Source organism: Lissotriton vulgaris, chromosome 2_1 (genome assembly GCF_964263255.1).
Source record: "Lissotriton vulgaris chromosome 2_1, aLisVul1.2, whole genome shotgun sequence".
Lineage (NCBI taxonomy): Eukaryota > Metazoa > Chordata > Amphibia > Caudata > Salamandridae > Lissotriton > Lissotriton vulgaris.
This window is the reverse complement of record NC_141687.1, coordinates 2,003,366,950-2,003,384,552: the sequence shown is the minus strand read 5'-3', so window position 1 is coordinate 2,003,384,552 and position 17,603 is coordinate 2,003,366,950. Positions and strand designations below refer to the sequence as shown.

The window sequence follows — 17,603 nt, the reverse complement described above, 5'->3', positions numbered from 1 at the left end:
GTGTGTATCTCTTGCTTTTCTTGGGTCGTGGCCTCTCAGGTTCTGAAAAATCAGTGATTGATAGCAAAGTTCTTCACTGTCCTTTTCTCCAAAATGTGGCTGAAGCTATTTTTACACCTTTATTATGTTTCTCTTTGATTAGGTGATGAGCAGCCCTTCACGTCTCAGATGGAGAGCTTGACCCTAAAATCTGAGAAGCAGGAACCTGACAACAAAGAGACTTTCATTGCATTTGCTAGAGTATTCAGCGGTGTTGTGCGAAGAGGGCAGACAATCTTTGTTCTGGGACCAAAATATGATCCTACTATCACCCTCCCAAAGGTAAGATTTAATTTAAGACTTCAGTACTGAACTCGTCATAAAAGGGAAAATGCCACATTTGACCATATATGGAACATGACTAAGTTGAATAAGGCTGATTTAAAGTGTGGGGCTTTGATTTTTGATCTTTCCTCAATTCCAAGCTTTTTACCTAAATGCTGTAATATAAACTATACGTCTTTGAGTGCTATTTGCACAGCCCTATTTTTTTTTATCTTACTGTTTGTCAGACTCTTCTGTAACATTTCAAACCTTTGAACCTATCCTCGACCTCTCTCATTTTTCGCTGCCTGGGAAAGTGTTCGCTGGACCCTTGCCTCTTCTGTACTATGCTGGAACAACACGGCTTTAAGTAGGTCTCTTTTGTAGCATTCCTCTCCATACCAGCAGGATGTTTCAAGTGGTATGATTGACATCTACATAAACAATGCATACCTAAGCATCTGCTTAATGACCAAGGATGGGGCCTGGGTATCTACAGGTAAAAACTCCCCGACACAAACTGCTTATGTATGTCCTCTTAAACCTGCCGATATTTGCCAGGTGCATTCTTTATGTCGTCAACTCATCCTTCCTGAAAGAGGTGAATTTCCGTTTCTCCTAAAAGGCATGAAAGGTTTGCGCACCTTAAGGAACTAGGGGTCCGATGTACCATAATAGTGGTCACAAAAAGTGATTGCACAATATATACTGACTTTTGTAATCACTATTTTATGTGCAACCTGACCTATGCACTAGGTCTGTCCACAAAATAACGAATCGAAGAGAGTAACAGAACTTGCCTACCTGATATTTACTAGGCAGGTTGCAATTTGAGACTCCCTATGATTGATTACAGTCGTAAGGAAGGTGGCCTACATGGTACAGTAGACCATCATTACTGTGATTGTATTTCAAAGTGAGACACTTTTTTTTAATGACAGCCAGAGATCCTTCCTGGAAGCGGGGCTAATTGAATTTCTTTTTGTTTAAAAAAAATAAAAATGATTTCGCCTTTGGAAAACCTTGATGAGAGCAGGCAGTGATGCCCTGGATAGCAACCTACTCCCTCTGAAGCTGCAACCCTAATTCCTAAAGGGGAAAGGGGCCAAAGGTGAATCAGTGATCACTTACCTTCTACCTTACTTGGAAGTTGGTAACTGGTCAGTGGTTTGCGACAGGCATTACAATCTAAAATCTATTATGCAAACGTTAACAAATCGCAATTTGGAAGAAATTCTCCTCGCATGCTGACATGCAGGGGCTGACACACGCTGCAGGTCACACCCTTGATGTAATATTTTCTTATCTTTTGCCAGTCTATGATCTGCCTAGTCCTGTTGTTTCAGTTGATTGCTATAGCACTATATACTTCCCTCTGGTGCACACCATCTCCATGAGCATCAGATAATGATTTGTCTTTGGAAAGTGACCATTTTTGATCCCTGCATCTCTGTGCTTAATAATCAGTCTCTCAACATGAAGACATTTTTTAGAAATGACACCGCATCAGTAGCAAGACTAGCAATTACCAGTTCCTTAATAAATGTTTCATTCCAAAATTTCACCTAGAACAGCTAAGCACTAGACTACTAAGAACAGGTGGCAAAGCAAGAGTACTTCTGGAAACAAAATGTTTTATCGTTTCTGCCTTAGTATTTTTAACACTATTAATAGAAGAACCAGGGAATTGGGAGATTATCTTCTCCAAATTCCTTCATGGAACTAATTCGGTCATTAATCAACTTAACTTACACAATATCACCAAATCAGTTATCAGTCTTTCTCCCAAGCTATGTGAATCCCTAACTGATATTTTACTCTCTCTCTTTTTTGTCTCTTGACAGTCAAAATTAAAATATGAAAACTTTGCACTAACACCTGAACTGACCTCTAGCACTTACTTTGTGACTACCTTTTTTTCTCACTTTAATCAATTTCCTGCCTCCAAAATAAGAACACCTAAACATCCTGGGACCTTACTGTTGCCACCTGGTGAACTTTACTCTACAGTCAAATACTGTTCAGGTGAATCTCAAAAGTTCAATCAATCAATCAGGGATTTATAAAGCGCGCTACTCACCCAAACTCTTGTCTTGGGCTGTTTCTACTCAGCTCCAGTGTTTTGCTGAAGAAAATTATTTTGTGATGCCTTGCAGGTAGGATTTTGATTAGACAGGCTTTTTAGTTCTGGGTATTTTTAGGATGAAGATGGATAGCGGCAGTGTTGGAACTCTGATTTTGTAAGATTTGCTCGCAGTCTTATACCAAGTCATCCATCTTCTCCTCTACTACTTTGCAGAAGCCAATGAGCAGTGAGACTGCTTTGCTAAGTTACCCTTTTTAGCCTGGTCACTTCCAGAGCAGAGGAACCATAACATAACAAAGTTTGCTGTTTAGGTCCTTGAGGGTCAACCTTCTGTCCTTTACTTCTCTGTTTCTATTTGCACCTCTTCTTTGGTAAGCTGGGTGATGAGACCCAACTAATTCTTAGACTGAAAATGCATGGCTGCTGTGCTGTTAAAGATGATGCTGAAATGCCATAGAACCAATACTCAAAAGAACTGAAGTGCCCACCATTTCTTTGTAAGGTAATCATCTTATTGGGTTCCTTTGGGGTTGTCAAATATGTGGGTGGGTAGGTGCCCAAGAGAGATGGGCATAGTGACTGGGAACCAGTGTTGAGTAATCATTGGGCTACTGAGAACACTGCCTGGCTAGGTTTTCAATTCAATGTCAGTGTCCATTAAGTGATAGTAGGGATGAAGATGCCACCATCTACTGTAGGAATTTTCTGGTTGCAGGGGCGCCATTGCGTCTGGAGCCACCCATTCTTTAGGTAGAAAGCGAATTCCATTGGTCTGGAAGTAGTGCTGTTGCCAGCAACTAGTGGGATGGGTACCCGGGCCAGAGGTAAAAAGACAACATTTCTCAGGGCTCCCACAAGATGGCTATAAATGTAGCTGTGAACACCCTATGGAATTTTGCGAGTCTGGCACGTGCAGGCACCCTATGGAATTTGGCGAGTCTGGCACTTAGTGGATGGAGTATCTTCTGGCCCTGTTGTCATAGTGCTTTTACTTCTGGCCAGCTAAGAGGTGTGACCATGTGTTTCTGATACAGCATTTGTCTGTTTAGGCTGTTAGGAGGTCCTTTTAACAGCTAGGCTTTCGTGGTTGTCTGTGAAAGACCTCACTTCTCTGGCAAGTGTACTCCAGCTCTTCAGCAGACAGCTAATTTCTTCATTTCTCCCCAACTTCCAGCAAGCCTGCTTCTACAGTACTTCCCAGTTCTTGGAACCAAGTCTGTACTCAGTCTAGAGGGATAGTAACAATGCAGGAGCGGCTCTACTTCTTTCTTCTTTTCTATTTGCTTTCAGAGTCAAATTCTGGACAAGGTACTTGTCAAGAAGCCATATTTATCGTCGGCTTGCTTTCCTTACCAAATATGGTATGCACTTTTTGAATTTTCAAGGGACCTAAAGTCCTGGGAGTGCATGATCCGTATGTGATCACCCATGTTCATGTCTTGCAGTCCTAGTTCCCCGCTATACCCACATAGGCGGGCTTAGGTGCAATGTGGCTCTTGATTGTATTTATTTATTTATTTATTTATTTTCTAAACTTATAAAGCGCAAACAAATACCACGAATGGTGTCTCGGCGCTGAGCAGACAGAGAGGCACCTCCTGTGCATTATTGAATGAATAGCCAGGTCTTCACTTGCTTTCTAAAAATCATCAGTGAAGAGCTGCTTTTTATATGGTGGGGCAAGGTATTCCAGAGCTTCGAGGCTGCCACCAAGAAGCGTCTGTCTCCCCATGTAACTGTTCTCACCCGTTGAATGCATAGGGATACGGATGAGGCAGATCTTAACGCTCTCTTAGGGACATACACCTGCAGTGATTCCCTAAAAAAGTCAGGTCCTTGGCTATTCAGTGCTTTGTATATAATACATAAAGCCTTGAATTTGGTTCTCTTTTTTTACTGGGAGCCAGTGTAGTTGGTAAACGATGGATGAGATGGGTGCAAACTTAGGAGTTTTGGTCAAAATTTGTGCAGCGGCATTCTGCACCATTTGTAGCTTTTTAAAGACCTGCTCCTGAGCATTCAGCAGAAGCCCATTACAGTAGTCCACCTTGGATAACACCAAGGAGGACATAAGGGTTTTCCCTGCCGACAGGGGAAGGTAAGGTAGCAACTTTTTCACTTTTCGTAGCGTGAAAAAGGAAGAGGAGACTACTGGATTGGCATGATTGGTGAAACTTAGTTTGTTGTCAAACAACACTCCTAGGTTTCTGACCTTTGAAACTGGGGTGGGTGGATTACCCATTTCAGGTGGCCACCAGATCGGGGACCAAGATGGTTTTAGGTCTCCAAACACCATTACCTCGGTCTTATCGGTGTTTAGTTTTAGACAATTACTGTCCATCCAGTGACTGATGGCTCTCATGCCCGTCTGAAAGTTGGCTGCCACTTCGATCCCATTTTTATGCACTGCTAACACCAACTGAGTGTCGTCGGCGTACGAAGTCACTCCCATTCCATGGGTTTTAATGACCCTCGCCAAGTCCGACACATAGATGTTAAAAAGTGTCGGACTTAGCGAGGATCCCTGGGGGACTCCGCAAGGCAGCACAAACTTGGGTGAATAGAAGTTCCCCATCTTTACCGACTGTTCTCTGTTAGACAGGAAAGAAGCCAGGAGCTCCGCAGCTTTGCCCTGTATGCCCATAGCTGTGACACGGTCGATCAGGATGTTATGATCGACCGTGTCAAAGGCCGCTGAGAGATCCAGCAAGATCAGAACAGCCGTGCCACCCTGGTCCATGATCTGTCTGATCTCTTCAGAAGCCTTGATGAGCGCCGTCTCCGTTCCATGTCCTCTCCTAAACCCAAACTGAGTGTTATCTAACAGGTTGTTATGATCAATGTAGCTAGCCAGCTGTTTGTTTATAACTTTTTCAAGTATTTTAGATGGAAAAGGAAGGGCTGCTATAGGGCGATAACTTTTTAATTCCAAGGTGTTAAGGGTGGGTTTCTTTAGAAGTGGCTTTATTATCGCAGTTTTCCATCTTTGAGGATAATTTCCTGATTCACAGACGGTACTGCAGATGTTCTCCAGGATTGGAGCTACCACATCCGATGTTAATTTAATGATGGTCGGTGGGCAGGGATCCAGAGGGGAACCCTACATTGTTGTTTTAATGAGATCTTTTATTTCTGACAGTGATGGAGGGAGAAATTTATTCAGAGAGGAGGATGTGAGTTGTGAGTTCTTAAGGCTATCTGATGGTTCCTCTGTCGTGATGTTATTGAATTTGTCGAAGATTTCTGTGACCTTGGTCATGAAAAAGTCAGCCATTTGATCACAGAAATCTTGGGTAGTCTCAGTAGTATTGGCTGCTGGTATAGTTGTTAGTGTTGCCACTACCTGATATAGTTGCTTACTGGAGTTCTGGGCTTTTTCTATCTGTTCACAAAAATATTTGCTTTTTTCCAATCTTAACATCTTCCTGTAGCCTGATAGCGCTTGTTTGTATCTTTCTTTATCGTTGTTGTCATACTTAACTCGCCAGCACCTTTCTAGATTGCGGCATTTCTGTCTTTCCAATCTTAACAGTTCAGAGAACCAAGGGGCTGATGGTGTTGCACAATTTGGGCGCACTCTCTTTAGAGGCGCTACTTGATTAAAGGTGTCTATGAGCCATTGGTTGTAAACCATCTGTGTTAATAGACCTGACATTAGACCATCAAATCCTGTTTCCAAAAAAGGGCACTGATAAATTTCATTCCGGCAAGGGAACTGCGGATATGGAAGGGGGTCTGGAGGGATTCCTCCACCCCTTAGAGATAGTGGTTTCAGTGAAGGAGATAGAAGATGTTTATGTGCAGTCTCCAGTTTCTGAGATGGAATTTTACCTCTCATACAGGACCTTACCACTGTATATATGATATATCCACCTCTCCCTGCTCTGTGATCTTTAGCCTTATTATATTTTTTCATGTTTGTAAGCTACTGTTTTACAGAGATATGTATTTGCAGCCGTGTTTTCACTATCTAAAGTACATGCATTCATATATAACCTCATTGTTTGATTTATTTGGTACATTAATAAATATATTTCTGTTCAAAGGGATACTCATCAATAGTCCTAAGCACTGAATCGTCCCGCCCACATGAGGGGATCTCAGAACACTTTAAACATTATGCATATATGTATAACAAACTTTGTACCTTACGTATATATTTGTAGCCTTTAGGAAGGCTAAAATTACCAGGTTTCCTTGAATTTTCATTAAACAATAGAAGTCAATTTCATAGAAATGTGAACCAGAGACAATCTTTAACAAACCTTTTTAAAAGTAAAAGGCAATATGAGAAAAAGTTAGACAATAGGCTGCAATGCAAAGCATAGTAGAGAAAACTGGCATTCGCCATAAAGAACCTCACAGTACCCTCTGATTATCATCATTCCTCATAGGTAACAATTAAGTCAGTTCATTTTTCCAGCTCCTGGAAACATGGTCTTGGAGCATTGAGCCCTGCTTTTTTTACAACAATCTATTGAGACTCATTCCAAACCTTGTAGTTAAAGTTTTCACTCAATGCTTTTTGACATTTAGGGTATTTTGACACCCTTTTCTAACAGATAAGTAGATATCTTTTCTGTAGAACAATGCCTTCACTTTTTGTGAAGTGCCCTTCCTGTGGGGAAAAAGAAGGCACAGTCACAGCCCCACAGATTCTGCATTTTGTGTTTTCCTGAGGATCCTATCCCTGATGCCTGTATTCATTGTCTATCCTTCTGAAAGGGACCTTTGAGGATAGAGAAAACCGGACTATATGGGTTGCAGCAAAGAAACAAACGTGAACATTCTGCCAGATCGTCTGGAAGCCATAGAGAAGTTCAGTCTTCTACCAGAGTTGCGTCTTTCCGCTCCAAGTACTTCCCTCGAGGGAAAGAGAGAAAACATTTAAGGAAGAGACATGGCTCCCATTAGACTTCGAGAAGCATGATGTTGAGGACCATAGAGTCGAAGAATGGGAATCTTCTTACTTGCTGGCTGTCATCAGGTAGGACATCAAGACACTTGACTGTGAAGGAAGCTTGACGGTCAGTGTCAAACACTTTCGATGTTAAAAACATCGTCTTTGCCGATAAGATTTCCTCTTTTGACGTTGAATCCACCTCAGTCATTGCCAATGTTACCTACATTGACGTCAAGACCAGCAACATCAACTTCAAAGTCATATGTGATGTCCAGAGTGAAATCTGTCACCCTCTGTGCAACTATATCCAAGATGGTTACAGAAACTGTGTCCAGAAAGACCTGCCAATCCAGGCTCTGTGTTTCTCCTTCACCGCATACACCAGAAATACTACTTTCTGGTACACCTTCACTAGGGGGATCAACACCACCTGACTTCTCTCCATGTTCAGTAAATTTGCCTAGGCTTTTCCGTACAATCTCCAAATCACCTCTCCTTCTCTTCTTACAAGCCCGCAGGGCAGTCCACAGTTGTCTCATAGACATCACTTGAGATTCAGGTCTAAACATAGATCTCGTAGAAGCTCTGGAATAAGATGTCAGTGATCTCACTCTAGATCACGGAGATCCAGTACAAAGCTTTGCAGGAGGTCACAATCACGTCATAGAACACGGTCTTCATCGTGGACAACTACTTCAAGATCTTCAATCTGAGATTTTTCTCTGACTCTGTCAAACACCTCCAGCAAGGGCATCTCCAATTGATGACTTAACTTTTAACGAGGTGTCAGTAAGAGGTGCAATGATGTTGAATATTACTATATCTGCTCCTACTTCATCTACCTCAAGATCTCTGGGATAGTACATCAAAGAACATGATCAAAACCTCTCCTTCCTCTGGTTCCAGGTCTTCTTGAACCAGCAATTCAGTTGTTTTTAACACCTGCATCAATAAGATAGGCTCCATGTAGGCTTTTAAAGAAGTACACGCCTCCTGATCATCAAGAACCTCTCTTTCTCATGTCAGATCCACCACCAGATTTAGTGGTTTTGGCTGCAGCAATGAAGTCACGCAGAGAAGCACCATTCTTCGGTACCACTGTTTAAGAGTAGATTCTGGGAAGGAAAATGTGTGGACATCGGCTTCTACAATGAAATCTGTAAGTGCTAATGCCCTTTTAGGGAGGTAAGATCGTTCTCTTTCACAAAATGTCACAAATCAAAATGGAATTAGACACATTAAAAGCTGTAGACGCAGAAAAGAAATTAAGAATTTAGAAGGAGGTACAGGCTCTTTGTATGATGTTACTATACTCAGAGGGTTCAGTCCCCTATTGCCTTACCACCAGCATCAACACCAACAAAAGCAGTCATACCACTTACGCACAACCCGTAGAGGGAGAGGAGGCCAACATCTGCAAAGTTTATCAGGAAAGACTCCTACCAAACTGAGTCAGTTCTTCTCCCTGCTCTGTCAATCACTCCTGTGGGAGGAAATATTGTAACACACTTTTTCGAGTGGCAGCTGTTAACTGCAGACAGATGGGTGTTGAATAGTGTTCAAAATAGACATTTTCTTTGTTTCAAGCCCCCTCCTCCATACTCCATCAACTTATCAACAAGACTTATTACAAAAGAAGCTCAACATTTTACTAGAGCAAAACGCAGTGTATGCAGTTCCTTTCCATCAAAAAGGACTGGTTACACATTCCCAGTACTTTTAGGTTCGAAACAAATGAGCAGAGGAGGAGTTCACACCCATTCTCGACCTCCGTGGATTGAGCAAGTACATAAGAAAAGAAAAAATCTGAATGCTTACATTACACCAGATCTACCATCAGCTACACCAAGGATACTGGATGTGTGCAATAGATCTTCAAGATGCCTTCTTCCATATTCCAGTTATAAAAAAGCATTGGAAGCTTTTAAGATCCACTGTGGCTCAAGACATTTTCAATGCAAAGGTCTCACTTTCGGACTGAAATCCGGTCCTTGAACATTTGGAAAATATATGACCGTTGTTGCAGCACAAGTGAAGCAACAAAAAGTATTGGTCTATCTATAACTAGATGATTGTCTATTAACCCCTTGAGCGCGGCTGGAATTTTGCCGCGGTGCAGTAAAATTCCACGCGTGCTTAGATCGGACGGCTCCCGGACGTCCGGCGCTCACTCCTACCGCGGCGTCCGACGCATGTAAGGCGTTAAAAGGAACGTCTTTGGAAGAAACACTTAATTGCTTTCGAGTTTGTCTCAACACTCAGAGCAAATTAGGCCTTCAAGTAAATATCAGAAAATTGACTTATACCCTAGTTAAAAAAATACATCTGTGAGCTACAATAGGTACACCATCCAAAAAAGTGTATCCTTCAGAGAAACTTGTATCAATCCAACTGAAATGTTGCGTTATTTTAGACACTTCTCATCCAACAGCTCAAAAACAAATTTCATCACTACTAGGATCAATACATCTGCTTTTTTCAAGTTCCTCACACCAGACTTCACATAAGGCATCCTCAGCAATGGCTAGAGGACCAGTGAAACCAGTTCTCGAACAGTTGGGAGAAGAAATTGACTCTGTCGCAATCAGCCATCCAATCACTTCCATGGCTACTAAATAGAAAAAAATCTGATGAAAGGGACCTCATTCCATCAGGGTCTCCCATTAGAAAATCTAGTTATAGTTGCATCCCACCAAGGATGGGTAGCACATTTCCTTGTTCAGGTGGACAACACAAGAGCAATGTATAACCTGAACAAGCAAGGAGGGACACATTCAAGACCTCTATCCCTAGAGTCATAGGACATACGGTAGTGGCTTATTGCAAGGAACAGGCAATGACAGATGCCCCCCTCCGAGGTGTGCAAAACATGGAAGCGGACAAACTCAATCAGGCTTTTCAAGAAAACTGCGACTGGATCCTAAACAACAAAGTCTTAGAAGAAATTTTCCAAGAATAGGAATATACCAAAATAGGCTTATTTGCCAACATAAAAAAAAATGCCAAAATTATGTTTGAAGGGGAATGCTAATTTGATAGAATAGCTCTCCTCATTTTAACCAGTTCTCTCATTCTGACAATTCCAGTCAAATCGTACCTAACCAAAACCAGGATGATAACGATTGCATTAGATAGGCCTTGTCAGTGGTGGTTAACAGACTTTCTTCACCTGTGGCAGTGACCACACAAACAATTGCATGAAGACAGGATCTCCTGTAAAGTATGGAGGCAAGAACTGACTGGCACTGCTCCTGAATCCCTGCAATATGGGCATCTAGGTCTTCTACAAGATTGCAAGAACATACTGCAAGAAGCTAAATTATATTCCCAGTGGTAATCATCTGCCTGTAAGTGGTAGTGATTTAGTAACTGGTACATCCAGAACAACAACAATCCATCCTGCTGTCAAGAAGATATAGTGATACCATATTTTCTTCATCTGGCAAGGTCTGGTTTCCAATTTGTTTTCTAATAAAGTACAGCCACGCAGGCGCTACTTATCGCCATACACCTTAATCCCTTGCCAAGGTTGCCTCGAATGGAGGTAGTATACCTGACGACAGCGGGTACTTGAAAGGTGGATATCTGTTTACCCGTGGTGACCACCCTTTATACAAGTATTTATTTACTTCATTTTTACTTCGCATTTGCACTTGTTAGCAGTGAAATGATTAGGTCCTGACGAATGCCCCTACACGAAGTTATGAAGTGCAGAAACATATTGACCCATTAATTTAGTCGGGGTTGAGTCCCCTCCCTGCTTACATTTTTTGGGGTTTAATCCTGCCTAATGGCAGCCAGAAAAAAGTTGAAGGATCTGACTAGGCAACAGTTTTAGATCTCACTACACAACACTTTCCACACTCTGCATTTCTCACCCACACTGTGGGCTCTCCTAGAGTGCTTTACACATCTAAGAGCTCCACCTAATATAGTAGTTGTGGCCCATAGTACAGCCAGCTGTTGTTGTGTGAGGAGGAACTCTATGAAGAAGCATGCCACCTCATGGTGGCTGAGGGTTCATGTCCTTAAGACCGTTGTCTTCTTTTTCCAGTAACATTGATTTCCAGTAGATTATTCTACATCCCTTATAGATGTTGTTGACCAGAGCCATGTATATTGTTGTGTATAAATTAAAAGTAAAACACATTTTTTTACGTTTACCACTCATAATACTCGTACATTCTTTCACAAATGTAAGTAAAATAATATGCTGTGTGTTTGTATATATATTTATATATATATATATATATACACTGAAAAAACCAAAGCTTACAGGGACATTGTAGTTAGGATACGTATTCATTCATACAAAACCAGTGAAATTCAGCAGTTATAGTTACCTGAGCTAACTAGAACTTACGCTCACAGTCAGTGAATGATGTCATCAGTAATGTCACTGACCATGTCATGGGTGATGTAATATGTGAGGTCATAATCAGTGCATTGCGGGGGCGTAAGTTATAGTTAGCTAAGATAACTATAGCTGATGAATTGCACTGCTTTTGTACGAATGAAATCTGAGCCTAACTTTAACGACCCTGTAACCTTTGTTTTTTACAGTGAATTTCTAAGGGTTTTTTAATTCTTTTTCCTAATTATAAAATCCTTGTAACCTTTTTTTTCTGAATTCCTACTTTTTAGTTCAAGCCTAGAGTCAGTGCGCTTGCGCTGCTCTGCGAGGCATGCTTTATTCCGTCTGTGAATGATGGCCACGCCCACCGCCTTTCATAGGTTCCTTCCTGAGCTTTTCGAGCTGTCTTTCTTTCGACTGCTGCAGTGTACCATTTGTCCATCCTTTTGGTCTGTTTGTTACGCCCATTAGCTTCAAACGTGAGACCGTCGTTTTTTGTGCCTTGCATGCAGGAGCATAGACGCTCTCTGGCGCTCCTTCACCCATTGCAAAGGGATCAGCCCTGCAGGCTGCAATATTTTTTTTATTAATTTCTTTTTGCCGTTGTGTGCTGGCGTTTTATATGTAACCTTGTGTTCAGCGCAGCTCGCACGCCCACCTCTTTATCTACTTTGGCCTCCGACAAATGGACCTCAACGAGGTCTTCTTGGGCTGCGGTAACTACAAGGGAAGGGGGCAGTGCCCTACATGTTTATTGATACTTCTGTCTTCACCGATCAGTATTCCTTAATTTTATTTCTTCCGATCTGCATTTTTACCTAAATAGGAGAAGTCTCTGCCAGAAAGTGCTGCTGGTTTCTCTCATCCCGGATGTTAGCTCTGTGTGGGAGGAGTGCCTTTTTATACTTTCCCTGCTACCTTAATTGGGCAAATTAATTTAAAGTTGGTGTAGCCGTGTCCCTGACTACGTGAGTGCGTGTGCGATTGATCCCAGCAAGCTTAATCAGCTGTCAGTACGTTGTTTGTACGCACCACAAATGTGCAGGGAACAACAAAAGAAACAAAGGTTTCTTTTTAAATATTAAAGGGCATGCGGATTCCAAATTTTGATTGCTAATAAACAGTCCCCCAAAATGTATTATCAGGAAAATTTATATGACCTGAAGGATCAAAACAATGTTGGTTGCCTACACAAAAACTCAGCAGGCAAAGTGCCACAACCCTTAACATTGTGATGTTACGATTATGATATGGAGGATATCGTTCTGTTCCAGTGTATTTGGGGAGAAAGTACAATTGTGGACACTGGAACACCCTTCTAGATTTCTGGAGGTAGGAGATATAAGATTTTCTCATGGCTAATTTTAAGACAGGCTGGGCAAGATTGTGGTGGTTGCTTTAAGAGACCACCTTACAGCTGTAAACTACTCAGGCTGGGAATTGTCACTTATACAACCAGTCCCAGACTCACTCTGACACTCATACACCACCCACTGAGACACTCTTGCACTCACTCTCAAAGGTTACAGATTACAGTTAGGAAATAACATCAAACAGGCATTGGCAATGCAATAGGTCTCGCAATTGCGAGATTTTGAGCTATTGGCAGTGTAAATGACAATGCCTTTTATTTACTTGTTTAAAAAAGCATGCTATAATAAAAGGCATTGTCATTTACCTGGATTAAACACAGATCTGTGACTGGGGGGGAATGTTTTGCCATTGTGCAACATTCAGTCCATCATCTTGTGTGTTTTGCTGTTCACCCTTTGTGGGAAGGGTGTTCCCAGACGTGGGTCCTGTGCTCACTATGCCCCTGGAGTCAAGCTATCCTGGCTGAAGACGGCTGGAAGCCAGAAACCAGTCCTAGGATGCTTGATTCCGGTCCAGGGAAGACATGGCTCAGCAGTTCGGGCTGGACTGTTTTCCAATGAGGCACAGGGCCAAGACTGATTTGCATATTGCCATGTCTGACCTGGGTGGCTTGGTGAGCAAAATAACGATGGATTAAACCCAGATCTGTGACTGGGGGTGAATGTTTTGCCATTGTGCAACATTCCGTCCATCATCTTGTGTGTTTTATTGTCATTTACCTTACCAATAGGTCAACATTTCTAAAATGCAAAACCTATTGCATTGTAAATGCTTGTTTAATGTTATTTCCTAACTGTAATCTGTAACGTTTGAGAGTGAGTGAAGTGAGTACATGAGTGTCTCAGTGGGTGTATAAGTGTCTGAGTGTGTCTGGGAGTGGTTGTATAAGTGTCTCACTGGGTGTGTGAGTTGGTGCGTGAGTGTCCAAGTGGGTGCATGAGTGTCTGAGTGGGTTTGCGCGTGCCTCAAAGAGTGTGTTAGTCAGTTTGTGATTGAGTGCATGAGTGTCTGAATGAGTCTGAGTGGGTGTGGGACTTTCTGAGTGGGTCTGTGAGTGGGTGCATGAGTCTCTAAGTGGGTCTATTACTAGGTGTGTGAGTCTCTAAGTGGTTCTGTAAGTCGGTGCATAAGTGTTTGAGTGGGTCTGTGAGTGAGTGTACCTGTCTGAATGGGTCTTTGAATGGGTGCATGAGTATCTCAGTGGGTCTATGAGTGCATGTGATAGTCTGAGTAGGTCTGTCAGTAGGTGTCTCAGTCTGTGATTGGGTGTATCAGTGTCTATGTGGGTGTGTCAGTAGCTGTGTGTGTGACTAGGCCACAACAAAACTACACCTGCCCCTTTATCCAACAAGAGTCCACAGTTTTGCACAAAATACCTTCCCAAGTGTTGTACTTTCTACTGAATAATTACGAAATGCAACCTCCTTCGTTAAATGTCCAGTACATATTCTACACAATAGCTGCATAGTGGAGCATGAAGACATGATACCAGTGACCTTCTGTGTGTTTTGGCAATGTGATTGTTACTCATGCGTCTCTATCCAGAACTTTGTGATAACATAAGTCTTCCTATAGAGAAGACAACAAGACTACAAAGAGGTACATCTCCACCAAAACAGGGTCCTTCTTTTTACCTATATGAACTAAGTGCTTCTAAGTTTGGTGGACATGTCCTCATATTCCTCACCATCACAAACGCCTCACCAAAGTACCCAGGGGCCACTTGTTAGGACGTCCAGCATCCTGGCAAAAGTGGGAAGACCACAGCATACTACTAAGGTGGGGGGGCAAACAGGTGAAGCTTCCAAGAGATTTGCTCATTTGAATACTCATAGTAATTTCAAGGGAGAACCATTGACTCTTCTCTCACCAGGTAAGGACACGAAAGAATGCACTTGTCACAGTCACTACAAATTGCACTCCAGTAGATCATTGATGCATTCACCTCCACAAAGCATCTCTCAATGTGGACTTGCCAAGAATGCACCCCTACCCGGCTAATTTCGGCCCTGGGGACCTCGTCCCAAGGTGCCCAGCAGTTATTGGAAGGGGAATGGACCATGCAGCCCCCACCCCAAGCTGTATTTGTGGACCCCATCCCCAGGGGCCCGTCCAATTCCTGGAAGGGAAGGAGGGTGCTTGGCCACCCTCCCTGAGCCGATTTCGGCCCCGGGGTCCCCATTTCCCTGAGCTTGGACAATAATTAATGGAGGAGGGGCAGTGCAGCCTCCCTCCCTCTCTCTCTGGACTAATTTGGCCCCGGGGACCCCATTCCCGACCAATAATTGGAAAGTGAGGAGGGCTGCACGGACTTACTGTTTGTCTTGCTTGGTGGGCGCTTTCAAAGCTCCTGCCATGTGAGAGCAAACAGTTGTATATCGGGGTGGGCACCCTGGGACATATGGAGCCGGCTATGGGGAGTGGCAGTCCTCAGGGCCAATAATGGCTCCAGGAGCGGGGCCATGCATTCCCCCTCCTTTCCTTTTCAAGGACCCACCTATGGTGAGGTGGTAGTCTCTGGGGCTGAGAATTTTATAGTAGGTTGTACCTTCTCAGTCCTGGCTAAGACATAGTGCAGTTCCCTTTCCTAAATATGTTATGCTAGCAACCGGCTACATCATAAAATACGCCTCATGTAAGTATCTGATAACTGGGGCCAAGAGGCCCCCTTGGTCTTCAGCTTTTCTACTTTACCCGTTGAATTTCAGCTCCGTTTTTCAGTGGTGTTGCAAATATAAACCTGATGGAGTACAGTAAAGTTAAAGCTAATTTCTGGTCTTGCAAAAATATTAACTGGTGTATATAAAAAATGAAGTTCATAATTTTGTTATTCATCTGCAGTGTGATTTAGTATTAAATTAAGTTTTTATGAAGTGAAGAAACAACAGTGTTTTGTTGTTCTGTAACCTTGTAAATGCTCTCCTTTTACTAATACTCAACTCAATTATACCCATTTAATGCATCGTGAAAAGATGAAACGGTTCAGAGAGACCTGCCAATATCCAACTAGTCAGTTTAGAGTAACCCGTGCATAGCTGCTTATCTCTTACCATGAGGTTTGCTGTGAACAAGCAACACACCTGGTGTGTTTGCTTTGCTGATTTAGTTACCATCCAATGATGAGAACGTATAATTGGGAAGAACTCATGTTTCACACTGGGAGCATGCTTGTGTTTTTTGCAACAGAAATCCACATATCTAAAACAAACTACAATATAAGTTTGGATATCATTTCCCTAAACTTTGTATAATATGAGGAGACATTTGTGTTTCAGTAAGGAAGGCTTCTGGAGGAGGTATAACCCAGCATTTTAGTAGCAATGTCCACTTTTATATTTGGCAGAAAATAAGATCTGTACCATTCACCTACTTTTACTTATTTTCCAGAAATACCTCAAGTTGTATTCATTACATGTGCGTCATGATTGTGATGTGGATGCCTTGCATATGGGATAAAAGTGATGTCCAAGACTACTCGTCTTAAGACATGCTTTTTAAAAGCTATGAGACAGTATACATTTGATAAATGAAATTGAACTCCACAGCAACAGTTTCATGTACTTTGTTAAAGCTGTTTTGAGCTTTGACCTGGCTGTAACTTTCCAGAAACCCCTTCTATTTCTACTTCAGACAGAATGGGGGCTCGAGTCTAATTTCTAAACGTGCAACACTGGGCCGACATATGTTTTTTCTGGATCAATGACGTTACAACGCGTTATTTTACAACGCAGACCATTACAAAGCAATTTTTACAACGCAGGTACCATTACAATGCATGCCATTACAACGCATGGCATTACATAGCAGATACTATTACAACGCATGCCATTACATCGTAATTATAGGTAAGTATATCTTTTTTTAAAAAAATGTAATAAAGTTAATTTAATTAATTTAAATTATTAAATATAATGTAAAAAAATTTAAAACAGTAATTAATTTAATTTAATTTAATTATAGTAATTTAAATAATATTAAAATTGTAATAAATTTAATATTTTTAATATAATATAATTAATGAAATATAAAAAATTTATCAATAATAAATAATATAATATCATTTATTACAATAAATATAATTTAATTAAATTTAAAATAATACTAAATATAATTTAATTTAATATAATCAAAGAAATTTAATTAATTTATAAATTTAAAATATTATTTAATTAAAATAAATTAAATAAATAAAAAAAGTAATTAATTTAATTTAAGTAATGTAATTCAATTAATTTTATAATTGTAAATATTGTAATTAATTTAATTACATTTAATTAAAATAATTTAATTTAATTTATTTAAAGTCGTAATACCCCTATACCCCAAAAACCAAACCCAGCCCCAAAACCTAAAAATACCCCTGTACCCCAAAAACCAAACCCAGCCCTAAAACCTAAAAATACCCCTGTACCCCAAAAACCAAACCCAGCCCTAAAACCTAAAAATACCCCTGTACCCCAAAAACCAAACCCAGCCCTAAAACCTAAAAATACCCCTGTACCCCAAAAACCAAACCTAGCCCTAAAACCTAAAAATACCCCTGTACCCCAAAAACCAAACCCAGCCCTAAAACCTAAAAATAC

At 41.4% G+C, this 17,603-nt stretch overlaps 1 protein-coding gene across 4 annotated transcripts in view; it reads left to right on the top strand.

Moving 5' to 3' along the window:
* EFL1 (elongation factor like GTPase 1) overlaps positions 1 to 17,603 on the top strand; it is a 1,188,367-nt gene that overhangs the window by 388,296 nt on the left and 782,468 nt on the right. For all 4 annotated transcript variants that reach the window (XM_086958226.1, XM_086958223.1, XM_086958224.1 and 1 more), the window contains exon 14: positions 143 to 321. In XM_086958226.1, coding sequence (XP_086814352.1) covers positions 143 to 321 — 179 coding nt within the window. The remainder of the gene's footprint in view (positions 1 to 142; positions 322 to 17,603) is intronic.